At 41.1% G+C, this 19,576-nt stretch overlaps 1 protein-coding gene and 1 long non-coding RNA gene across 3 annotated transcripts; both read left to right on the plus strand.

Annotated features, from left to right (window-relative positions):
* The first annotated feature begins 2,707 nt into the window (after positions 1 to 2,707).
* Positions 2,708 to 11,984, plus strand: LOC125985953 (uncharacterized). Of its 2 annotated transcripts, XM_049749247.2 has the most exons (12): positions 2,708 to 3,587; positions 4,438 to 4,554; positions 4,778 to 4,934; positions 5,225 to 5,414; positions 5,545 to 5,649; positions 6,356 to 6,460; positions 7,355 to 7,459; positions 8,258 to 8,362; positions 9,160 to 9,264; positions 10,062 to 10,166; positions 10,871 to 10,975; positions 11,777 to 11,984. In XM_049749247.2, the coding sequence occupies exons 4-12, from the start codon at positions 5,298 to 5,300 to the stop codon at positions 11,894 to 11,896; spliced, it is 972 nt and encodes a 323-aa protein (XP_049605204.2). In that variant the 5' UTR covers positions 2,708 to 3,587; positions 4,438 to 4,554; positions 4,778 to 4,934; positions 5,225 to 5,297; the 3' UTR covers positions 11,897 to 11,984. The 2 variants fall into 2 exon arrangements, with proteins under 2 accessions (XP_049605204.2, XP_049605203.2); XM_049749246.2 differs by having other exon boundaries at positions 2,708 to 4,554.
* Positions 11,985 to 12,679: 695 nt separating this feature from the next.
* LOC137839667 (uncharacterized) lies at positions 12,680 to 15,356 on the plus strand. The gene is made up of 3 exons (XR_011085721.1): positions 12,680 to 12,787; positions 13,452 to 13,760; positions 14,825 to 15,356. It is a non-coding gene; the product is annotated as an uncharacterized lncRNA (long non-coding RNA).
* The last annotated feature ends 4,220 nt before the right edge of the window (positions 15,357 to 19,576 follow it).

Raw genomic sequence — 19,576 nt, forward strand, 5'->3', positions numbered from 1 at the left:
TCGCTCTGCTTTAATTGTCCATGCGGCAGGTGTTTGTCTTCCCGCACCATCAGGCCAGTTGATGACCGCAGTCCGGCGCCGCGAACCGCTCTCCGTCCGTGCCGAGACCCCCCGTAGATTTTAGCTACATTCTGCTACTGCGTTTGTGTGTTTTATCTGCGGTCCACACACGTTGCTACATAATCCGAATGAGGAAAAAGTAGCGAGGAGGCACAACGTGATAAAAGTGGTGCTTTGGCGCCTTCTTATGGCATTTATGGCATTTATCGTGTCAAAATCAGCCTGGGACTTTGATTTAGACAAAAGTAGTGCTCCTAGTGCAAATACGAAAAGAAAAATGGAAGAAAAAAGCGCCACACACGCCTGATGAATTATTAAGGAGCCGACAAGGCGCCAGGACGTTGGGCCAGTGTCGTGGCTCGCCTTGACAAAAATCCGCACTTACATCCATCCTTCTGCCACTCCCCCCCCCACCCCCCCCCCCCCCCCCCCGAAACTGGTTTGATCCTGATTGCGGACGCTGCAGCTGGCAGTTTCCACAATCATGCGCAGCAAGCACCCCCCCCCCCCCCCCCCCCCACACACACACACACACACACACACGCACACACACACACCCAACACGCCGTCGATACGGCAAGGCCAGACGGGCTGAATCACAACCACAAGCCACTAAAATTACCAGAACCCTCCACCCCCAAACGAAAACTCGCTGCAGTTCCGTAATCCTAATCTGTATGCAGACGCTTCGCGGCTCCACGGTAGCCATTTTGAAAAACTGCGGTTTTTGGTGTAATGGTGGAGCGCGGCGGCGGAGAGATTTCAGAAAGGAGAGGCGGCTAACGTTCCGGCGCTGCGGGGGGAGGGCGAGACGTCTCCAGCGATGCGGGGGTGATTTCTCACGGCAGCCCAGTAAAGTGTCCCTGGATGAGGTGGAATGAAAAATATCAACATGCCGCGGCGCAAAAAGTAGAAAAAGCCGAAAAGAAGCGCCCTCTGCAAAAGGGAGTGCGGATTAGGCATGATGAAAGAAGCGTGTCATCGCAACGTCTTTGTTTTCCTACTCGGCTCCAGGAAACGATTTCTTTTCGCGATCCGCCGCTTCCCGGCCTGACCTGATTTGTTGCGCTAATGGACTACTTTGAGAGTCGGGAAGTGTTCCACATCCGTTGGCGATGAGATAAATGGATCCGAGTCCTCGCCGACCGAAAGAGAGGAACCCAGAAGCGTTCTGCTTACGAGCAAACCCCCCCCCAAAAAAAAACACAGAACACTCCGACAGTCCGTCCACTAGTCACCACTTGCGCATGATCAATAGAAATTCATCGCAGCTGCCGCCAATGCTGCTTCGTTCCGTCACCGATCAATCGCTCACTCGATCGATGGAGAAGGACTCAAGGCGATCTACAAGGTGATATGATGGAGGACTCCCGTTTTATTATTATAATCGTGTTTTGGCCATCGTACCGCAAAACAAATATTCCCAAAGACTTTGCCAAAGTGACGTTGCCTGAAGTCGGAAAGTTCTTTGCTGCATTAATTGCGCGGGTGTACGGCGAAGAGAGGAAATGCCGACAGCGGTCTCCTATGGCAAACGATTAAAAGTGTCCGTGAGGTAATAAAACAAGGCTGGATGCGTATGCGTTTCCATAGCAACGGGACTAAATGGGCTCAAGCGCGCCACGGGGAACAATCTTGCCGGCCAATTAAGGGAGTCTAAAATGCACCGTGGCCTTATCACCAAAAGGCAACGAGAGCAACTTTGATGTATTTAAAGGAGCGAGCCATCCGTATCCAAAATGACAAGAATCATCCTCATATTATGATTCATATTTGACACTTTTGTTTGTATAGAACTTTTTCACGCTAAAAAGTCAGTTAAACACTCAAACGGACAAGATATCCCCATCGAACATTTAGTAATTACATTTCTTTTGAATAGACTTGAGATTTGTCATCAGCATGTATTTTATATTTCATACAGAACTGCAATTCACTTCTCAAATAATTTGCAACTCGTGGGCGTGACAAGAATAAACCAGTTTTTTTTTTCTTCCTCTATGAAACTCCGGAGCACAGATAAATCATTGCTCATGGCAAAGCCATTGGAGGAGAACAGCGTATTTAAAAACATTAAACACCGAGCGCTAATGCATATATATGTGTGTGTGTGTGTGCGTGTGTGTGTGTGTGTGCGTGTGCGTGCGTGTGTGTGTGTGTGTGTGTGTGTGTGTGTGTGTGTGTGTGTGTGTGTGTGTGTGTGTGTGTGTGTGTGTGTGTGTGTGTGTGTGTGCGTGCGTGTGTGTGTGTGTGTGTGTGTGTGCGCTATTATTTTGCACCGCCAGCCTTCCTTTGACCTTGATGTGGCGCCGTGCCCTCTGCCGCTGCGACGCGAGCTAGCTCGCACGATGTGCCCTCCTGTGGTGAGCCAACGCATCATTAAAGACACACACGCACACACACACACTGTCAGAGAGCTGATCAATAGTTCATCGGGCTGCTGGTCAACACAGCGAATTAGCTGAACGTGCCCAGTCATGTGGAGCGAGGCAGTCTATGGAAAAAACCTTCAGCTTCATCAATCCATCCATCCATCCATCCATCCATCCATCCATCCATCCATCCATCCATCCATCCATCCATCCATCCGTCCGTCCGTCCGTCCGTCCGTCCGTCCATCCATCCATCCATCCATCCATCCGTGTGTGCGTGTGTGTGTGTGTGTGTGTGTGTGTGTGTGTGTGTGTGTGTGTGTGTGTGTACTTGTTTTTATTAGTATGGGGGGTCCGAAGACAGGGAGCCCACCAACAAAGTGGGGCCCTGTGTCGTTGTGGGGTCCAAAATCATGGACCCCACTCGGGAAACCACTCTAAAACAGCTTGAAATGCTCTAACAACATGCCTCACGAATTTTTTTCACTTACCCCTCATGGTCGCAATGTTGAGAATTGTGTGTGTGAAGTGTGTGTGCTCAGTAGCGGCCCCCCGACCATGGCAAGTGGTATTGCAAGTATACACACTACCGGAAGTGTGTGTGATTCAACCAATCAGGGCACCTCGTGATCCGAGTGTTGATTAAGAAAATAAAATGCTATTTCCTGTAGATTTAAACCAGGTAATTATTATTTTAGTAACCATAGCAGCTAAAATAATACTGTAAACATAAAATTCCTGCATTACAATTGCAATTTATCTACGTTATTTAATATTCATTACACTTGCTTTATAAAAATACGCTCATTCTATTAGGCTTATTTTAAAAACTGTCTCGTGCATTTTTCATGTTCTAAACATAAAAATAAAGGTATAAATAAATAGTAATTTATTCTTTACCATCAGTTTACATATTAGTTAAATCAGCATCTCGTGCATTTTTCATGTTCTAAACATAAAAATAAAGGTATAAATAAATAGTAATTTATTCTTTACCATCAGTTTACATATTAGTTAAATCAGCAGGTATTGCATGTGTTAGCTTCATGCGGCTAAAACCACCAGCTTAACGTCACTTCGCCACGTGTGACGCCGCCAGACTGAGACTGCTCCGCGACGAAGACACGCTGCTCATAACGAAACACAACATACACGGTGAGTAAATCAACTGCATGTAAATACTAAGTACAAGAAACTGATGTAGAAATGCTTTTTGTCCAGACCCCGAGGGGTTTATATGCAATGATTATGGCTTCGGATTCGGTATATTGTCACTCGGATGGCGTAACGTTTTCCCCTCAGACAGTCCGGCTTTTTAACTTGTTATTCATCTTAGCTTGCAGTGGTTTTAAAAACAATGGTGTAAAAGAGAACGACAGAATGTATAATTGCTCCGTGTTATATTCAGGATGATTTCGATGTGCTAATGTTTCATAATTGCTAAGCCCAGAACCGGACTCTGGCCGTAATTGCCGAAACCACTTCAAAACTCGTCAAACACGTGTGTGCTCAGTGTTATGATATATCTGCATGTCTTCTGTATTTCTCGGTGGTTTTCTATCAGAATGCTTTCTTTAAATAACACAAGCATTCTGACGCAAATAAAACTATCCGGAAACTAGCTTATTGGCTAATTAGCTACCGCTAATCAGGATGCTACGTTCACTTTTCAAACACAAACATAATAAAAACGAGTTGGTAGCTCCTGAAAAGTATAACGAGTTATACTGGTAAAACTATTGAAATAACTTTTCTTTGGATGCAGCACCTGGTTGGAACTGTGACTAGTTAAAAGTAACAAAGCTCAGCTTCAAACCGACAAACATTTTCATTAATATATCAGTATTTTCTGAAAAATATTCTTTCTTTAATCACTCTTGTTCTGTTAGTTCTCAGGCCAGGCTTATTCCTTCAGTCTTTATACAGTGGATGATTACAAATCTTTTAAAATTAATATAGAGTGCTTGTTAAAGTTCTCTCTGCCATGTTTTGAATTATTTTTTAGAGCCAGAAATGTCCAAAAGGAAAGCAAGAAAAAAGCCTGCTGATGAAGCAGCCTTTTACATTTAATCCTAAAAGGACAAACCTGGACTAGTGGAAAGATTTATTGATGATCAAAAAGGTAATAAACTCATTTTTAGACCATTTATCCATTAAGTATATATTTATTTATTTTATAAAACAACACAAAAAACAATCAAATTCAGATTGGTTGTTGTATTTCTGTTTCTAAGCGAGAACTTAGTATTAAAATTGTAAGATAACACCACAATTATTTGGTTAAAGGTGTATCTTAAAGAAATATTTTCTCATAACCAATGGTTTTATATAAAATGTCCTTGCAGGAAGAGGCGTGTTTGCTACCCAGCACTTTGAACAAGGAGAGTTCATCTTATAATACAGGGGTCAACTTCTGTCAGCAGAAAAATGCCAAACAAGCAAGTACTCTGAAAAGGAGAGTACATTTCTCTTTGACTTTGAATGGCAGAATCATTACTGGTGGTATGTATATCCAAATATTTTCTATACAATAATTATGAACTCTAGAAAGAGACTGGAATAAAATACCCTAAATTAGTGAGTCACTCAGAAGCAATATTTCAATAACACATCAGGATTGTGGCATTAACAATTTTTTTTATTTAGTGCTATGATGTTCAAAAAGACATTGTTTCCCTCTCAACTTTTCTTTTGAAATGTTGCAAGTTTTTATTTCTGTAAGCCAACTTTTATTTTACTAAAAAACTAGTTATATGATACAAAATGTTTGATTTCTGTTTTTTCTTTCCTAGTATTGATGCATCAACAGAGGATGGCTCTCTTGGAAGATTAGTGAATGACAACCACAAGTCTCCAAACTGCACCATGAAAAAAATAGTAAATGACGAGCCCCATTTGTGCCTTTTTGCCATCAAAAACATAGAAATGGGAACTGAAATCAATTACAACTATGGTGATTCTAAATGGCCATGGCGTGAAAAAGTAAGTCAGTAAGATCAAGTATGCAAGTTGGAATATTAATTTGTTATTAAAAAAAAGGAAGATTTTTGTCTCTTTTATTTGAATTACTCTCAGTATGATGTTGGTAAGTTATTTGTGGTTTTGATTCCAGGTGACAGGCTCTCAGGCTCCTGTTGACGGTGCGCTGCCTGAACCAGCCAGAACTTGGCAGGACTCTGGCCCTGATGATAACATCAAACAAGATGCCAGCCAACAGGTAACATTCAGTTAGACTTTCTTGTAAGAAATAAACTTTGTAGACCTTTTCTTGTTCTCTTAGTTTACAGCTTTTAGTTGGAAAGCTGTTCTTTAGTCAGAAGGTACCTTAAACAGCATTCAGCCAACCATTGGATCACATGGTTTTAGTGGTTCTCCTCATAGAGCCCAAACGAACCAGTGGCACACACACCTATAGAAGGATTGTTGAAACATGCGCCCATGGGTGTCCAACCAAGCCAATCATTCACACACACATAACAGATTTCTGATGGCTACTTGTGGGGCCCTCCGTATGGATCTAAAGTTGTCTTGGTTATTCCAACCAAGCCAATCATTCACACACACACAATAACAGATTTCTGATGGCTACTTGTGGGGCTCTCCGTATGGATCGAAAGTTGTCTCATGTTTTTAGATCATATTTTGGTTATGGACATTATGGAGGCTGATTATATTACAGCTATAGTTCCACACATCCTCAACAGCAAAACGACTAAAGTGTCATGCTCAAGGATGCTCCACTACATCCATAAAGATGCTGTTATAGGACCTGATTAGACATCAGGTCTGACTGGAACACTTTAGTTAGAAAAGCTTGTTTGGTTTTGGGGACTAACTTCACATGATTTAACTATACAGGTCTTGAGTCTGTCATTTGTGGTGTCTGTATGATGTTGGTAAGTTATTTGTGGTTTTAATTCCAGGTGACAGGCTCTCAGGCTCCTGTTGACGGTGCTCTGCCTGAACCAGCCAGAACTTGGCAGGACTCTGACCCTGATGATAACATCAAACAAGATGCCAGCCAACAGGTAACATTCAGTTAGACTTTGTTGTAAGAAATCAACTTTGTAGACCTTTTCTTGTTCTCTTAGTTTACAGCTTTTAGTTGGAAAGCTGTTCTTTAGTCAGAAGGTACCTTAAACAGCATTCAGCCAACCATTGGATCACATGGTTTTAGTGATTCTCCTCATAGAGCCCAAACGAACCAGTGGCACACACACCTATAGAAGGATTGTTGAAACATGCGCCCATGGGTGTCCAACCAAGCCAATCATTCACACACACATAACAGATTTCTGATGGCTACTTGTGGGGCCCTCCGTATGGATCTAAAGTTGTCTTGGTTATTCCAACCAAGCCGATCATTCACACACACACAATAACAGATTTCTGATGGCTACTTGTGGGGCCCTCCGTATGGATCGAAAGTTGTCTTGGTTATTCCAACCAAGCCAATCATTCACACACACATAATAACAGATTTCTCATGGCTACTTGTGGGGCCCTCCGTATGGATCGAAAGTTGTCTTGGTTATTCCAACCAAGCCAATCATTCACACACACATAATAACAGATTTCTGACAGCTACTTGTGGGGCCCTCCGTATTGACCGAAGGTTGCCTCATGTTTTTAGATCATATTTTGGTTATGGACATTATGGAGGCTGATTATATTACAGCTATAGTTCCACACATCCTCAACAGCAAAACGGCTAAAGTGTCATGCTGAAGGATGCTCCACTACATCCATAAAGATGCTGTTATAGGACCTGATTAGACATCAGGGCTGACTGGAACACTTTAGTTAGAAAAGCTTGTTTGGTTTTGGGGACTAACTTCACATGATTTAACTATACAGGTCTTGAGTCTGTCATTTGTGGTGTCTGTATGATGTTGGTAAGTTATTTGTGGTTTTAATTCCAGGTGACAGGCTCTCAGGCTCCTGTTGACGGTGCGCTGCCTGAACCAGCCAGAACTTGGCAGGACTCTGACCCTGATGATAACATCAAACAAGATGCCAGCCAACAGGTAACATTCAGTTAGACTTTGTTGTAAGAAATAAACTTTGTAGACCTTTTCTTGTTCTCTTAGTTTACAGCTTTTAGTTGGAAAGCTGTTCTTTAGTCAGAAGGTACCTTAAACAGCATTCAGCCAACCATTGGATCACACGGTTTTAGTGGTTCTCCTCATAGAGCCCAAACGAACCAGTGGCACACACACCTATACATGGATATTTGAAACATGCGCCCATGGGTGTCCAACCAAGCCAATCATTCACACACACAACAGATTTCTGATGGCTACTTGTGGGGCCCTCCGTATGGATCTAAAGTTGTCTTGGTTATTCCAACCAAGCCAATCATTCACACACACACAATAACAGATTTCTGATGGCTACTTGTGGGGCCCTCCGTATGGATCGAAAGTTGTCTTGGTTATTCCAACCAAGCCAATCATTCACACACACATAATAACAGATTTCTGACGGTTACTTGTGGGGCCCTCCGTATTGACCGAAGGTTGTCTCATGTTTTTAGATCATATTTTGGTTATGGACATTATGGAGGCTGATTATATTACAGCTATAGTTCCACACATCCTCAACAGCAAAACGGCTAAAGTGTCATGCTGAAGGATGCTCCACTACATCCATAAAGATGCTGTTATAGGACCTGATTAGACATCAGGGCTGACTGGAACACTTTAGTTAGAAAAGCTTGTTTGGTTTTGGGGACTAACTTCACATGATTTAACTATACAGGTCTTGAGTCTGTCATTTGTGGTGTCTGTATGATGTTGGTAAGTTATTTGTGGTTTTAATTCCAGGTGACAGGCTCTCAGGCTCCTGTTGACGGTGCGCTGCCTGAACCAGCCAGAACTTGGCAGGACTCTGACCCTGATGATAACATCAAACAAGATGCCAGCCAACAGGTAACATTCAGTTAGACTTTGTTGTAAGAAATAAACTTTGTAGACCTTTTCTTGTTCTCTTAGTTTACAGCTTTTAGTTGGAAAGCTGTTCTTTAGTCAGAAGGTACCTTAAACAGCATTCAGCCAACCATTGGATCACACGGTTTTAGTGGTTCTCCTCATAGAGCCCAAACGAACCAGTGGCACACACACCTATACATGGATATTTGAAACATGCGCCCATGGGTGTCCAACCAAGCCAATCATTCACACACACATAACAGATTTCTGATGGCTACTTGTGGGGCCCTCCGTATGGATCGAAAGTTGTCTTGGTTATTCCAACCAAGCCAATCATTCACACACACATAACAGATTTCTCATGGCTACTTGTGGGGCCCTCCGTATGGATCGAAAGTTGTCTTGGTTATTCCAACCAAGCCAATCATTCACACACACATAATAACAGATTTCTGACGGCTACTTGTGGGGCCCTCCGTATTGACCGAAGGTTGTCTCATGTTTTTAGATCATATTTTGGTTATGGACATTATGGAGGCTGATTATATTACAGCTATAGTTCCACACATCCTCAACAGCAAAACGGCTAAAGTGTCATGCTGAAGGATGCTCCACTACATCCATAAAGATGCTGTTATAGGACCTGATTAGACATCAGGGCTGACTGGAACACTTTAGTTAGAAAAGCTTGTTTGGTTTTGGGGACTAACTTCACATGATTTAACTATACAGGTCTTGAGTCTGTCATTTGTGGTGTCTGTATGATGTTGGTAAGTTATTTGTGGTTTTAATTCCAGGTGACAGGCTCTCAGGCTCCTGTTGACGGTGCGCTGCCTGAACCAGCCAGAACTTGGCAGGACTCTGACCCTGATGATAACATCAAACAAGATGCCAGCCAACAGGTAACATTCAGTTAGACTTTGTTGTAAGAAATAAACTTTGTAGACCTTTTCTTGTTCTCTTAGTTTACAGCTTTTAGTTGGAAAGCTGTTCTTTAGTCAGAAGGTACCTTAAACAGCATTCAGCCAACCATTGGATCACACGGTTTTAGTGGTTCTCCTCATAGAGCCCAAACGAACCAGTGGCACACACACCTATACATGGATATTTGAAACATGCGCCCATGGGTGTCCAACCAAGCCAATCATTCACACACACATAACAGATTTCTGATGGCTACTTGTGGGGCCCTCCGTATGGATCGAAAGTTGTCTTGGTTATTCCAACCAAGCCAATCATTCACACACACATAACAGATTTCTCATGGCTACTTGTGGGGCCCTCCGTATGGATCGAAAGTTGTCTTGGTTATTCCAACCAAGCCAATCATTCACACACACATAATAACAGATTTCTGACGGCTACTTGTGGGGCCCTCCGTATTGACCGAAGGTTGTCTCATGTTTTTAGATCATATTTTGGTTATGGACATTATGGAGGCTGATTATATTACAGCTATAGTTCCACACATCCTCAACAGCAAAACGGCTAAAGTGTCATGCTGAAGGATGCTCCACTACATCCATAAAGATGCTGTTATAGGACCTGATTAGACATCAGGGCTGACTGGAACACTTTAGTTAGAAAAGCTTGTTTGGTTTTGGGGACTAACTTCACATGATTTAACTATACAGGTCTTGAGTCTGTCATTTGTGGTGTCTGTATGATGTTGGTAAGTTATTTGTGGTTTTAATTCCAGGTGACAGGCTCTCAGGCTCCTGTTGACGGTGCGCTGCCTGAACCAGCCAGAACTTGGCAGGACTCTGACCCTGATGATAACATCAAACAAGATGCCAGCCAACAGGTAACATTCAGTTAGACTTTGTTGTAAGAAATAAACTTTGTAGACCTTTTCTTGTTCTCTTAGTTTACAGCTTTTAGTTGGAAAGCTGTTCTTTAGTCAGAAGGTACCTTAAACAGCATTCAGCCAACCATTGGATCACACGGTTTTAGTGGTTCTCCTCATAGAGCCCAAACGAACCAGTGGCACACACACCTATAGAAGGATTGTTAAAACATGCGCCCATGGGTGTCCAACCAAGCCAATCATTCACACACACAACAGATTTCTGATGGCTACTTGTGGGGCCCTCCGTATGGATCTAAAGTTGTCTTGGTTATTCCAACCAAGCCAATCATTCACACACACACAATAACAGATTTCTGATGGCTACTTGTGGGGCCCTCCGTATGGATCGAAAGTTGTCTCATGTTTTTAGATCATATTTTGGTTATGGACATTATGGAGGCTGATTATATTACAGCTATAGTTCCACACATCCTCAACAGCTAAACGGCTAAAGTGTCATGCTGAAGGATGCTCCACTACATCCATAAAGATGCTGTTATAGGACCTGATTAGACATCAGGTCTGACTGGAACACTTTAGTTAGAAAAGCTTGTTTGGTTTTGGGGACTAACTTCACATGATTTAACTATACAGGTCTTGAGTCTGTCATTTGTGGTGTCTGTATGATGTTGGTAAGTTATTTGTGGTTTTAATTCCAGGTGACAGGCTCTCAGGCTCCTGTTGACGGTGCTCTGCCTGAACCAGCCAGAACTTGGCAGGACTCTGACCCTGATGATAACATCAAACAAGATGCCAGCCAACAGGTAACATTCAGTTAGACTTTGTTGTAAGAAATAAACTTTGTAGACCTTTTCTTGTTCTCTTAGTTTACAGCTTTTAGTTGGAAAGCTGTTCTTTAGTCAGAAGGTACCTTAAACAGCATTCAGCCAACCATTGGATCACACGGTTTTAGTGGTTCTCCTCATAGAGCCCAAACGAACCAGTGGCACACACACCTATACATGGATATTTGAAACATGCGCCCATGGGTGTCCAACCAAGCCAATCATTCACACACACATAACAGATTTCTGATGGCTACTTGTGGGGCCCTCCGTATGGATCGAAAGTTGTCTTGGTTATTCCAACCAAGCCAATCATTCACACACACATAATAACAGATTTCTCATGGCTACTTGTGGGGCCCTCCGTATGGATCGAAAGTTGTCTTGGTTATTCCAACCAAGCCAATCATTCACACACACATAATAACAGATTTCTGACAGCTACTTGTGGGGCCCTCCGTATTGATCGAAGGTTGTCTCATGTTTTTAGATCATATTTTGGTTATGGACATTATGGAGGCTGATTATATTACAGCTATAGTTCCACACATCCTCAACAGTTAAACGGCTAAAGTGTCATGCTCAAGGATGCTCCACTACATCCATAAAGATGCTGTTATAGGACCTGATTAGACATCCAGAACTGACTGTAACACTTTAGTTAGAAAAGCTTGTTTGGTTTCGGGGACTAACTTCACATGATTTAACTATACAGGTCTTGAGTCTGTCATTTGTGGTGTCTGTATGATGTTGGTAAGTTATTTGTGGTTTTAATTCCAGGTGACAGGCTCTCAGGCTCCCGTTGATGGTGCGCTGCCTGAACCAGCCAGAACTTGGCAGGAGTCTGACCCTGATAATAACATCAAACAAGATGCCAGCCAACAGGTAACATTCAGTTAGACTTTGTTGTAAGAAATAAACTTTGTAGACCTTTTCTTGTTCTCTTAGTTTACAGCTTTTAGTTGGAAAGCTGTTCTTTAGTCAGAAGGTACCTTAAACAGCATTCAGCCAACCATTGGATCACACGGTTTTAGTGGTTCTCCTCATAGAGCCCAAACGAACCAGTGGCACACACACCTATAGATGGATATTTGAAACATGCGCCCATGGGTGTCCAACCAAGCCAATCATTCACACACACATAAAAGATTTCTGATGGCTACTTGTGGGGCCCTCCGCATGGATCGAAAGTTGTCTTGGTTATTCCAACCAAGCCAATCATTCACACACACATAATAACAGATTTCTGATGGCTACTTGTGGGGCCCTCCGTATGGATCTAAAGTTGTCTTGGTTATTCCAACCAAGCCAATCATTCACACACACATAATAACAGATTTCTGATAGCTACTTGTGGGGCCCTCCGTATGGATCGAAGGTTGTCTCATGTTTTTAGATCATATTTCGGTTATGGACATTATGGAGGCTGATTATATTACAGCTATAGTTCCACACATCCTCAACAGTTAAACGGCTAAAGTGTCATGCTCAAGGATGCTCCACTACATCCATAAAGATGCTGTTATAGGACCTGATTAGACATCCAGAACTGACTGGAACACTTTAGTTAGAAAAGCTTGTTTGGTTTTGGGGACTAACTTCACATGATTTAACTATACAGGTCTTGAGTCTGTCATTTGTGGTGTCTGTATGATGTTGGTAAGTTATTTGTGGTTTTAATTCCAGGTGACAGGCTCTCAGGCTCCTGTTGATGGTGCGCTGCCTGAATCAGCCAGAACTTGGCAGGACTCTGACCCTGATGATAACATCAAACAAGATGCCAGCCAACAGGTAACATTCAGTTAGACTTTGTTGTAAGAAATAAACTTTGTAGACCTTTTCTTGTTCTCTTAGTTTACAGCTTTTAGTTGGAAAGCTGTTCTTTAGTCAGAAGGTACCTTAAACAGCATTCAGCCAACCATTGGATCACACGGTTTTAGTGGTTCTCCTCATAGAGCCCAAACGAACCAGTGGCACACACACCTATAGATGGATTGTTGAAACATGCGCCCATGGGTGTCCAACCAAGCCAATCATTCACACACACATAACAGATTTGTGATGGCTACTTGTGGGGCCCTCCGTATGGATCTAAAGTTGTCTTGGTTATTCCAACCAAGCCAATCATTCACACTCACATAATAACAGATTTCTGAAATATGGTTTCTTGTGGCTTCTTTGTTGTAAATTTTGGAGCCTTTTCCATGTTTTATATGTAAAATTTCCTGTGATATAAGGTTTTGGCATATTTCAGAGGATGTGTACAGCACCGGTCGTCTACCAGTTAAGATATTGGACAGAAATTTTAATTATTTTGAGCAAAGAAATTCTAGTCTTTATATTAATACAGCATATAGGAGTACTCCCAAGGGATTAATAAAGTTGAGTCTAAGTCTAAGTCTATAAGAGTAGCTTGCAGAAACTAACAACACATTTCTTTTAATTCCCTCCATAGAGCTATCAATTATCAAAGGAGTTTCTCAAAGTGGACTACTCAGACAGTGATGATACTGACAATGATTCCCAAAAGGACTGCTCTGTACCTCTGCAAATCAATCTGCTCAAAACAAGAGTATATTAAATTTGACCAAGCATTCTTATACAGGTGCAGTTAATTTTTGTTTTAGAATATTGCTATACTGTGTTTTTTTTCTGTACTTAAAAATCATCATTTCAGATGGGCTGATCCCAGAAGTGATAGAAGTGACCTCTTGTACCTCCGCATCTCGTGGCCCAAGTAATGAAAAGTCTGCCAAAAAGGGAGGTGAGTTTAGAGTAATCCTTTTCAATATATAACTTTATCACAGTTGCTTTTAAATTGCCCAATTGTTACTACTGTATCAGTATCTAATTATCCTCACATATGCTGCTTACTAAGATTTAGATGATATATTAAACACCACTTGACTTTTTTTCTTAGACATGTAAGGTCTAAACTTTTGAATTTTGTCATAAAATGAAAATTGACCCATCCTTTCTCATGTGAGTTACAGGTCATTGCTAACCTTGATTATATGTGAGATGTTTGTTTACATCTATTTTTAAATAGAGGTAATGTATACATGACACATTTACCTCAAAAGAGAGAAAGAAAAATTGCTCTAGATTAACCTATTAGTGAATATGCAAATTCACACATTGTCACACCAAGGCAGATACCATTCTTATACAGCTTGCATTTAATTTTTTACACACTATATATTTCCAAATTTACTTTTATCATCTTTGTTTGTCCATGTGTAGCACGTTATCAAAGCAAATTCCCCATACATGTAAAACACTGTCTGAAAAAAGTTTTTCTCTGATTTTTATTTTTTATTTTCCCTGATTTTGCAACAACTTGTATCTGTTCTTAATGGTTTTGTCAGAGAAATGGTGCATCCCAATGTGCTGCCATGGTGGAGTTTGACTGCCTGTGCAACCTCTGTAGGGTCCAGGAATTGCTTCATCTACCAGCAGTGACATTCTGGTCAAATGCAAAACTGCTTAAAAGTAATCAAGAAAATGAGAGACCTCTTTCCCCCACCACCAAAACTGGGGGCATTCTAATGTTACCCTTTTGTGCATCTATTTTTAATTTTGTTAATATCAAAACAGCTGACACTGAAGACCACCTAGCAACTTAAATGACCGGATTAATATCTCAGATATTAACTGATTTACTTATGTCTATTGTAGGCTCATCACTGTTGACAAAGATAGTTGACGTTATAAAATATCTCATTTGAATTATATTGTCGGATAATTGTCCATAAAGTGAATGTATTCTTTATGCAATTTTGTTCTAATTAAGTTGTAAACTAAAAAGTGCTCTTTCTATGCCCTTAGGTAACGGAAAAGTTGTGAAAAGAAGCTGGACCCCAGAGGAATGTGCTGCAGTAAATAAACATTCAAGGAAGTATATATTGACAAATCAGGTTCCTGGTAAGCTTGACTGCGAGAGATGCATTGCTGCAGAACCACAAGCACCGAGCTGTTAAGTACTTTGTCAAAAAGAGAATAACCACCATGAGGAGAAAATATGAGTGAAACAGCTTCCCTTAACAGAGATAGAAACACATGGCTGGTCCTGTTTCACCATTTGTTCACTATTTGTTTGTGATTTTTTTTATGCTCCACTTCTCCTGTTCGTAAATGTTAGATTAAATAAGTTCCTTTATTCATTGGCTACATTTGTAATGTGTCCATTTAAAATTTTGACTCGACAATTATTACTTGTAAATCCTGTGTACTTTATAGTTAGCTAAAATGCAGAATTTAAATATTTTAAAATGTACCAATATGACTGAACAAATTGAAGAATATTAAGACTGTGACCAAGGAAAATGGACCAGAATCTGAATAAAGACTTCAGAATGTATTTTAGAATGCACATTTCAATGTATATCTAGTATATTTAGCCAGATGAAAGTATTAATAACACTAACAAAATTTTTAGGTTTTCTCAAATGATTAAGTCCACACAAATGCATGTTTGGGTTAGATTAGGGTTGGGGTTGAACTTGATAGATCCTCTTTATAAAGGCAGACCTAACAAGTCTTAAATCTTAACAGCAAGCTCCATAACTGGCTAAAAAAATAATGTGTGTATAGGTAGACCTCTTAAGGTTGAAATATTAAAAGCGATCCCCATAACTGACTAAAAATCTCATGTGTGTAAAGGTGGACCCCGCAAAGCCGGAATGTTAGAAACAGGCCCCAGATATGACTGAAAAACTGACATGAAAAAAAAAGTTTCAAATTGTGTTTATTGAAAGTGATTTTTAGTAACAAGATTTTTTTTGGGAGTTGCCTGATTTTTTTCATAGTTCTTGGACCACTAGAAAGGGTGGACCCCAGAACTCGGTAAATTAAGTTGGGTCCTGCAGAGGGAGGTTAACAAGGATGTGTGTGTGTGTGTGTGTGTGTGTGTGTGTGTGTGTGTGTGTGTGTGTGTGTGTTGGGTGGGTGGGGTGTGTGTGTGTGTGTGTGTGTGTGTGCGCGCGCGTGTGTGTGTGTTAGCGATGATGTAGTCACCTCCTGTGTGGAGGTTCCACTCGTATCATGTGCTCCTCCTCCGCTCTGCGCTCGTTTATGATTCCTGCCATCCTCACTGAATGTTCTCTTGCGTGCGTGGTGCGGCGCTGCATCCTTCTTTTATTTCCGTCCCGCTGGCCTCCGATGGGCCTCCTGAGGAATCGGGGGTTGCGGTCTAATCCCTTTAATGTTGCCGTAATTGCGAGGAGTCGCCCTCGTATATGCACGGGTGCGCCATATTGTGCACGGCCGCCTTAATTGCCTGCCGTGCGAGCGTCTTCTTTTTAGATGACCAGTGGGACGCACTAAAGGGAAAAAAAATCAAGTTATAGTGCTTCAGTTTACCATTACTTAACTGCAGATGGCACCCGACATGTATTTGAGTTGAGGCGTTTATTTCTCATTAACAGAACTCTGTTCTGTTTCTCGTCATCACAGAATTATTTCAGCAGATTGAGCACGCAGCTTGTGGAAGGGGGGAAAAAACAAAACAAAAAACCGAGCCAGGCATCTTAAGGAGGAAGCGAGGTCTTTTTTGCAGAGAGGTGAGGCGTTACGAGACAGACGGCAATCACAAATCAAGCATTCCATTTTGCAAATAATCGACCGCCGGCGCCGGCGGCAATCATTACGAATGTGTGTGTGGTGGGAGTGTATAACGGCGAGGATGTTTGTGTAGCTCACTGGGAGATTTAATTTTCGGTGGGTAATTGAAAAAGAAAATGGCTGCAATTCAAAGGAAGAAAACTTTGCTGTTCTGTATTAATTATAAGCGGCATGCCTGCGTGTGCCGTTTCACACCCGACACATTGCGCTCCTCCTGATGTGCTCACTTTGGCCACCAGAGGTCAGTATATTATAAACATGGATACACACGACTGTGTATTGTTTTATGCAGAGGATGAAGAATAGATGCCCGCGAGTATAGTCCTTTTGTCGACATGTAGTTGCACCATTTGTCAAAATTCGTATTTTTAACACCATGTCATTGATACTGGTTTTAATAATAAAATCAATCAAAATTTCCTTACCCAAAAATTGAACTAAAAATAACTAAAAACAAAATAAAACTAACTGAATGTAGAAAACAAAATTCAACTCAAGAAGCTCCTGGTTGTTGTCATAGCGCACTAACTGATTTCCTCCGTGTTTATTTATCTCTCAGCTCATCACACTTTGAGTTTGACGAAATCCCCGCTACACTTGATTGTGCCCCGCTAACTGTACGGCAAGAAAACAAACAGCTGCAATTAGCTTTCTCACACATACACACACACGGAAAGCAGAGTGAAATCAGCAATCACGCCCAGAACCAACACACACATCTAACCTACGACAAGGAGTGTAAACAATGCGGTCGCCTACCGTCTGCTCCCCTCTGATTGGCTGAAAGGATGGCGGGGGACGTTTGCTATTGATTAAGGGATAACCTCAGGTCTTCCCATGTAATTCCTAGCTTGATTTCAGACTAAGCCTTCTTGAAATTGCAAGTGTGACACCGATCGGGCGTTGCTTTGGGTACCACATATCTCGCTGCTTTTGTTATTAACTAGCAAGGGTGAAAGTGCAGCTTTCATAAGCCATCGGCTGCTTACTTATATAATCGACATGCGACGTGGCCAGTTCGGGAAAAGTGGGAAATTTTACACCTTGGTCGAGAAATGTGTCAACAGGAACTGGGATTGAGCTTTGAAACTAATAGGCTAATATTTATCAAATGTTTAAGGTAGGCCGAGATAGATGGGGAATTTTTTGGTCCGGTTTTAATATTTGGCATAAAAATCCGATAACCAATTAATCAAAAGAATAGACTGTACAATGTAAGGTGAATTTTAGGAAGAACATTTTTTACAATACTTGGCCCTGTAGCATTTAACCATCCACCATCAACCCAGGCTAAAGTTAGCCCCTCCCCTTCATACAAAGATGTTCATCTATCAGTCAAGATGATTCACTCAAACGTAGCTCCTTGACACCAGTCGGCTACATTTCTCTTGCTATCCTGTTCATACGTCAAAGCACGACTTCTACTTTGCTCTTACATCTTTTTTTTAATTTAATTTTATTTATTTATTTTTTTACACATTCACACAAGCTCCCTAATTGTCGCACAATGTGTAAAATGAGAAAATCGCCAATCTCTGCGGGCGGGAGATATGCCGTGCGGCACGCTGCATAAAAATTAACACGAGCTATCGCACCAGTGTAGGTTTTGCGATTATAGCTTTGCTTGTTGGCCTACTTTATTGAAATTGAGCATTGCTGTGGTAACTTTAGCATCCATCTTTTCTAGACCTTGATGGCAAGACTGGAGGTCAGCTCACGTGAAGGTTAACACGTACACATGCAAAAACACACTGACCCATCTTCTCCTCTTTCAACAATCTTGGTATTGGTTTTCAGCATTCATATTCCACCTATGCTCTCTTTTCTAAATGATTATATGTGTATATATTTACATACGTATATACAGTATATAAATCATACGTATATTACATATTTATTTTTAGCTTTATTGACACTTCAGTTAATTTGATGGCTTGGACCTTTTTTTAGATCAGCTGTCAGTGGCCTCCTGTCATACCTAATTATTATTTTGACATGGTCTATGCATTTACATTGTTTATTTTCTTGAGCATAAAGCCAGAAAAAGAGTCATCGGGTGTAGGAAGGCGAGGTGTGTGGTGAATCTTGAGCTATGTTGTATATGGTGCACATGAAGAATAGCAAGCATGGGGGAGTGTGGGTGGAGGAGGAGGAAAAGAAAAAGGAGGAAGAGGAGGAGGAGGAAGAGGAGCGCTGGGATCGATAGCACTGCTACAAAGAAAGACCTGTCCGTTTGCTGACTTGCCAACTTAAGACAGCTGTGTCTTAAGGCCTCTGCGCGTTGTCTGGCAGTTTCTGGCATATGCACTATATGCAGCCCCTCCACACAGGGCAGTATTTTTTGGGGTGTCAATGCACACTAAGATGCTTTATGAAATGGCATACATTTAAAAGGTATATATAGCTTGCATAACTTGCCTAAGGAAGGACATCAAGCGTGTAAACAAAAGCATCAGGACAGGTGCTGCTATCTAGTGGTCTCTTGCGTGAATGTAATATGGAGACAAGATAATTTATTAAATAATATATATTAAACTATACAATATTTAACTGTAATACTACATATATTCAATTTTAGTATCACTAATAATATTGAAATATTATATTGATTTGTATATTATATTGTGTTAAATATTTATTTTTATTATTTTTATTTATTATTAAATTAACTTGTATTTTAAGAACTACGTTTTTAAATATATTTAATTTCAGTTTTATTATTTGAATGTTTTGTAGTGTGTATTTCTATTTATTGGTGACATTTCCCACCATGATGCCTTGAAATTGTCTCTTGCAAACATGCAGTGCCTCAAACATAATGCAAGTACTTTATGTTGGAGTTGACGCATTCTTCCGAGGTCAACGTTAAAAGCCCTCACAAAGGTTTAGCGCTTATAGATTGCGCGGCTGCATACGCTATAGAAGAAAAAGCTAAAGAAAATCAATGCTTCGCGTTGT

The sequence above is a fragment of the Syngnathus scovelli genome, chromosome 18 (genome assembly GCF_024217435.2).
Source record: "Syngnathus scovelli strain Florida chromosome 18, RoL_Ssco_1.2, whole genome shotgun sequence".
NCBI lineage: Eukaryota > Metazoa > Chordata > Actinopteri > Syngnathiformes > Syngnathidae > Syngnathus > Syngnathus scovelli.

What these genes read in the sequence shown, in the direction of transcription:
- LOC125985953 (XM_049749246.2), top strand. Translation starts at nt 5,298, where the DNA reads ATGAAAAAAATAGTAAATGACGAGCCCCATTTGTGCCTTTTTGCCATC. An exon ending in AACAAGATGCCAGCCAACAG is followed by an intron (nt 9,265 to 10,061) that starts GTAACATTCAGT and finishes TTTTAATTCCAG; the next exon opens with GTGACAGGCTCTCAGGCTCC. An exon ending in AACAAGATGCCAGCCAACAG is followed by an intron (nt 10,976 to 11,776) that starts GTAACATTCAGT and finishes TTTTAATTCCAG; the next exon opens with GTGACAGGCTCTCAGGCTCC.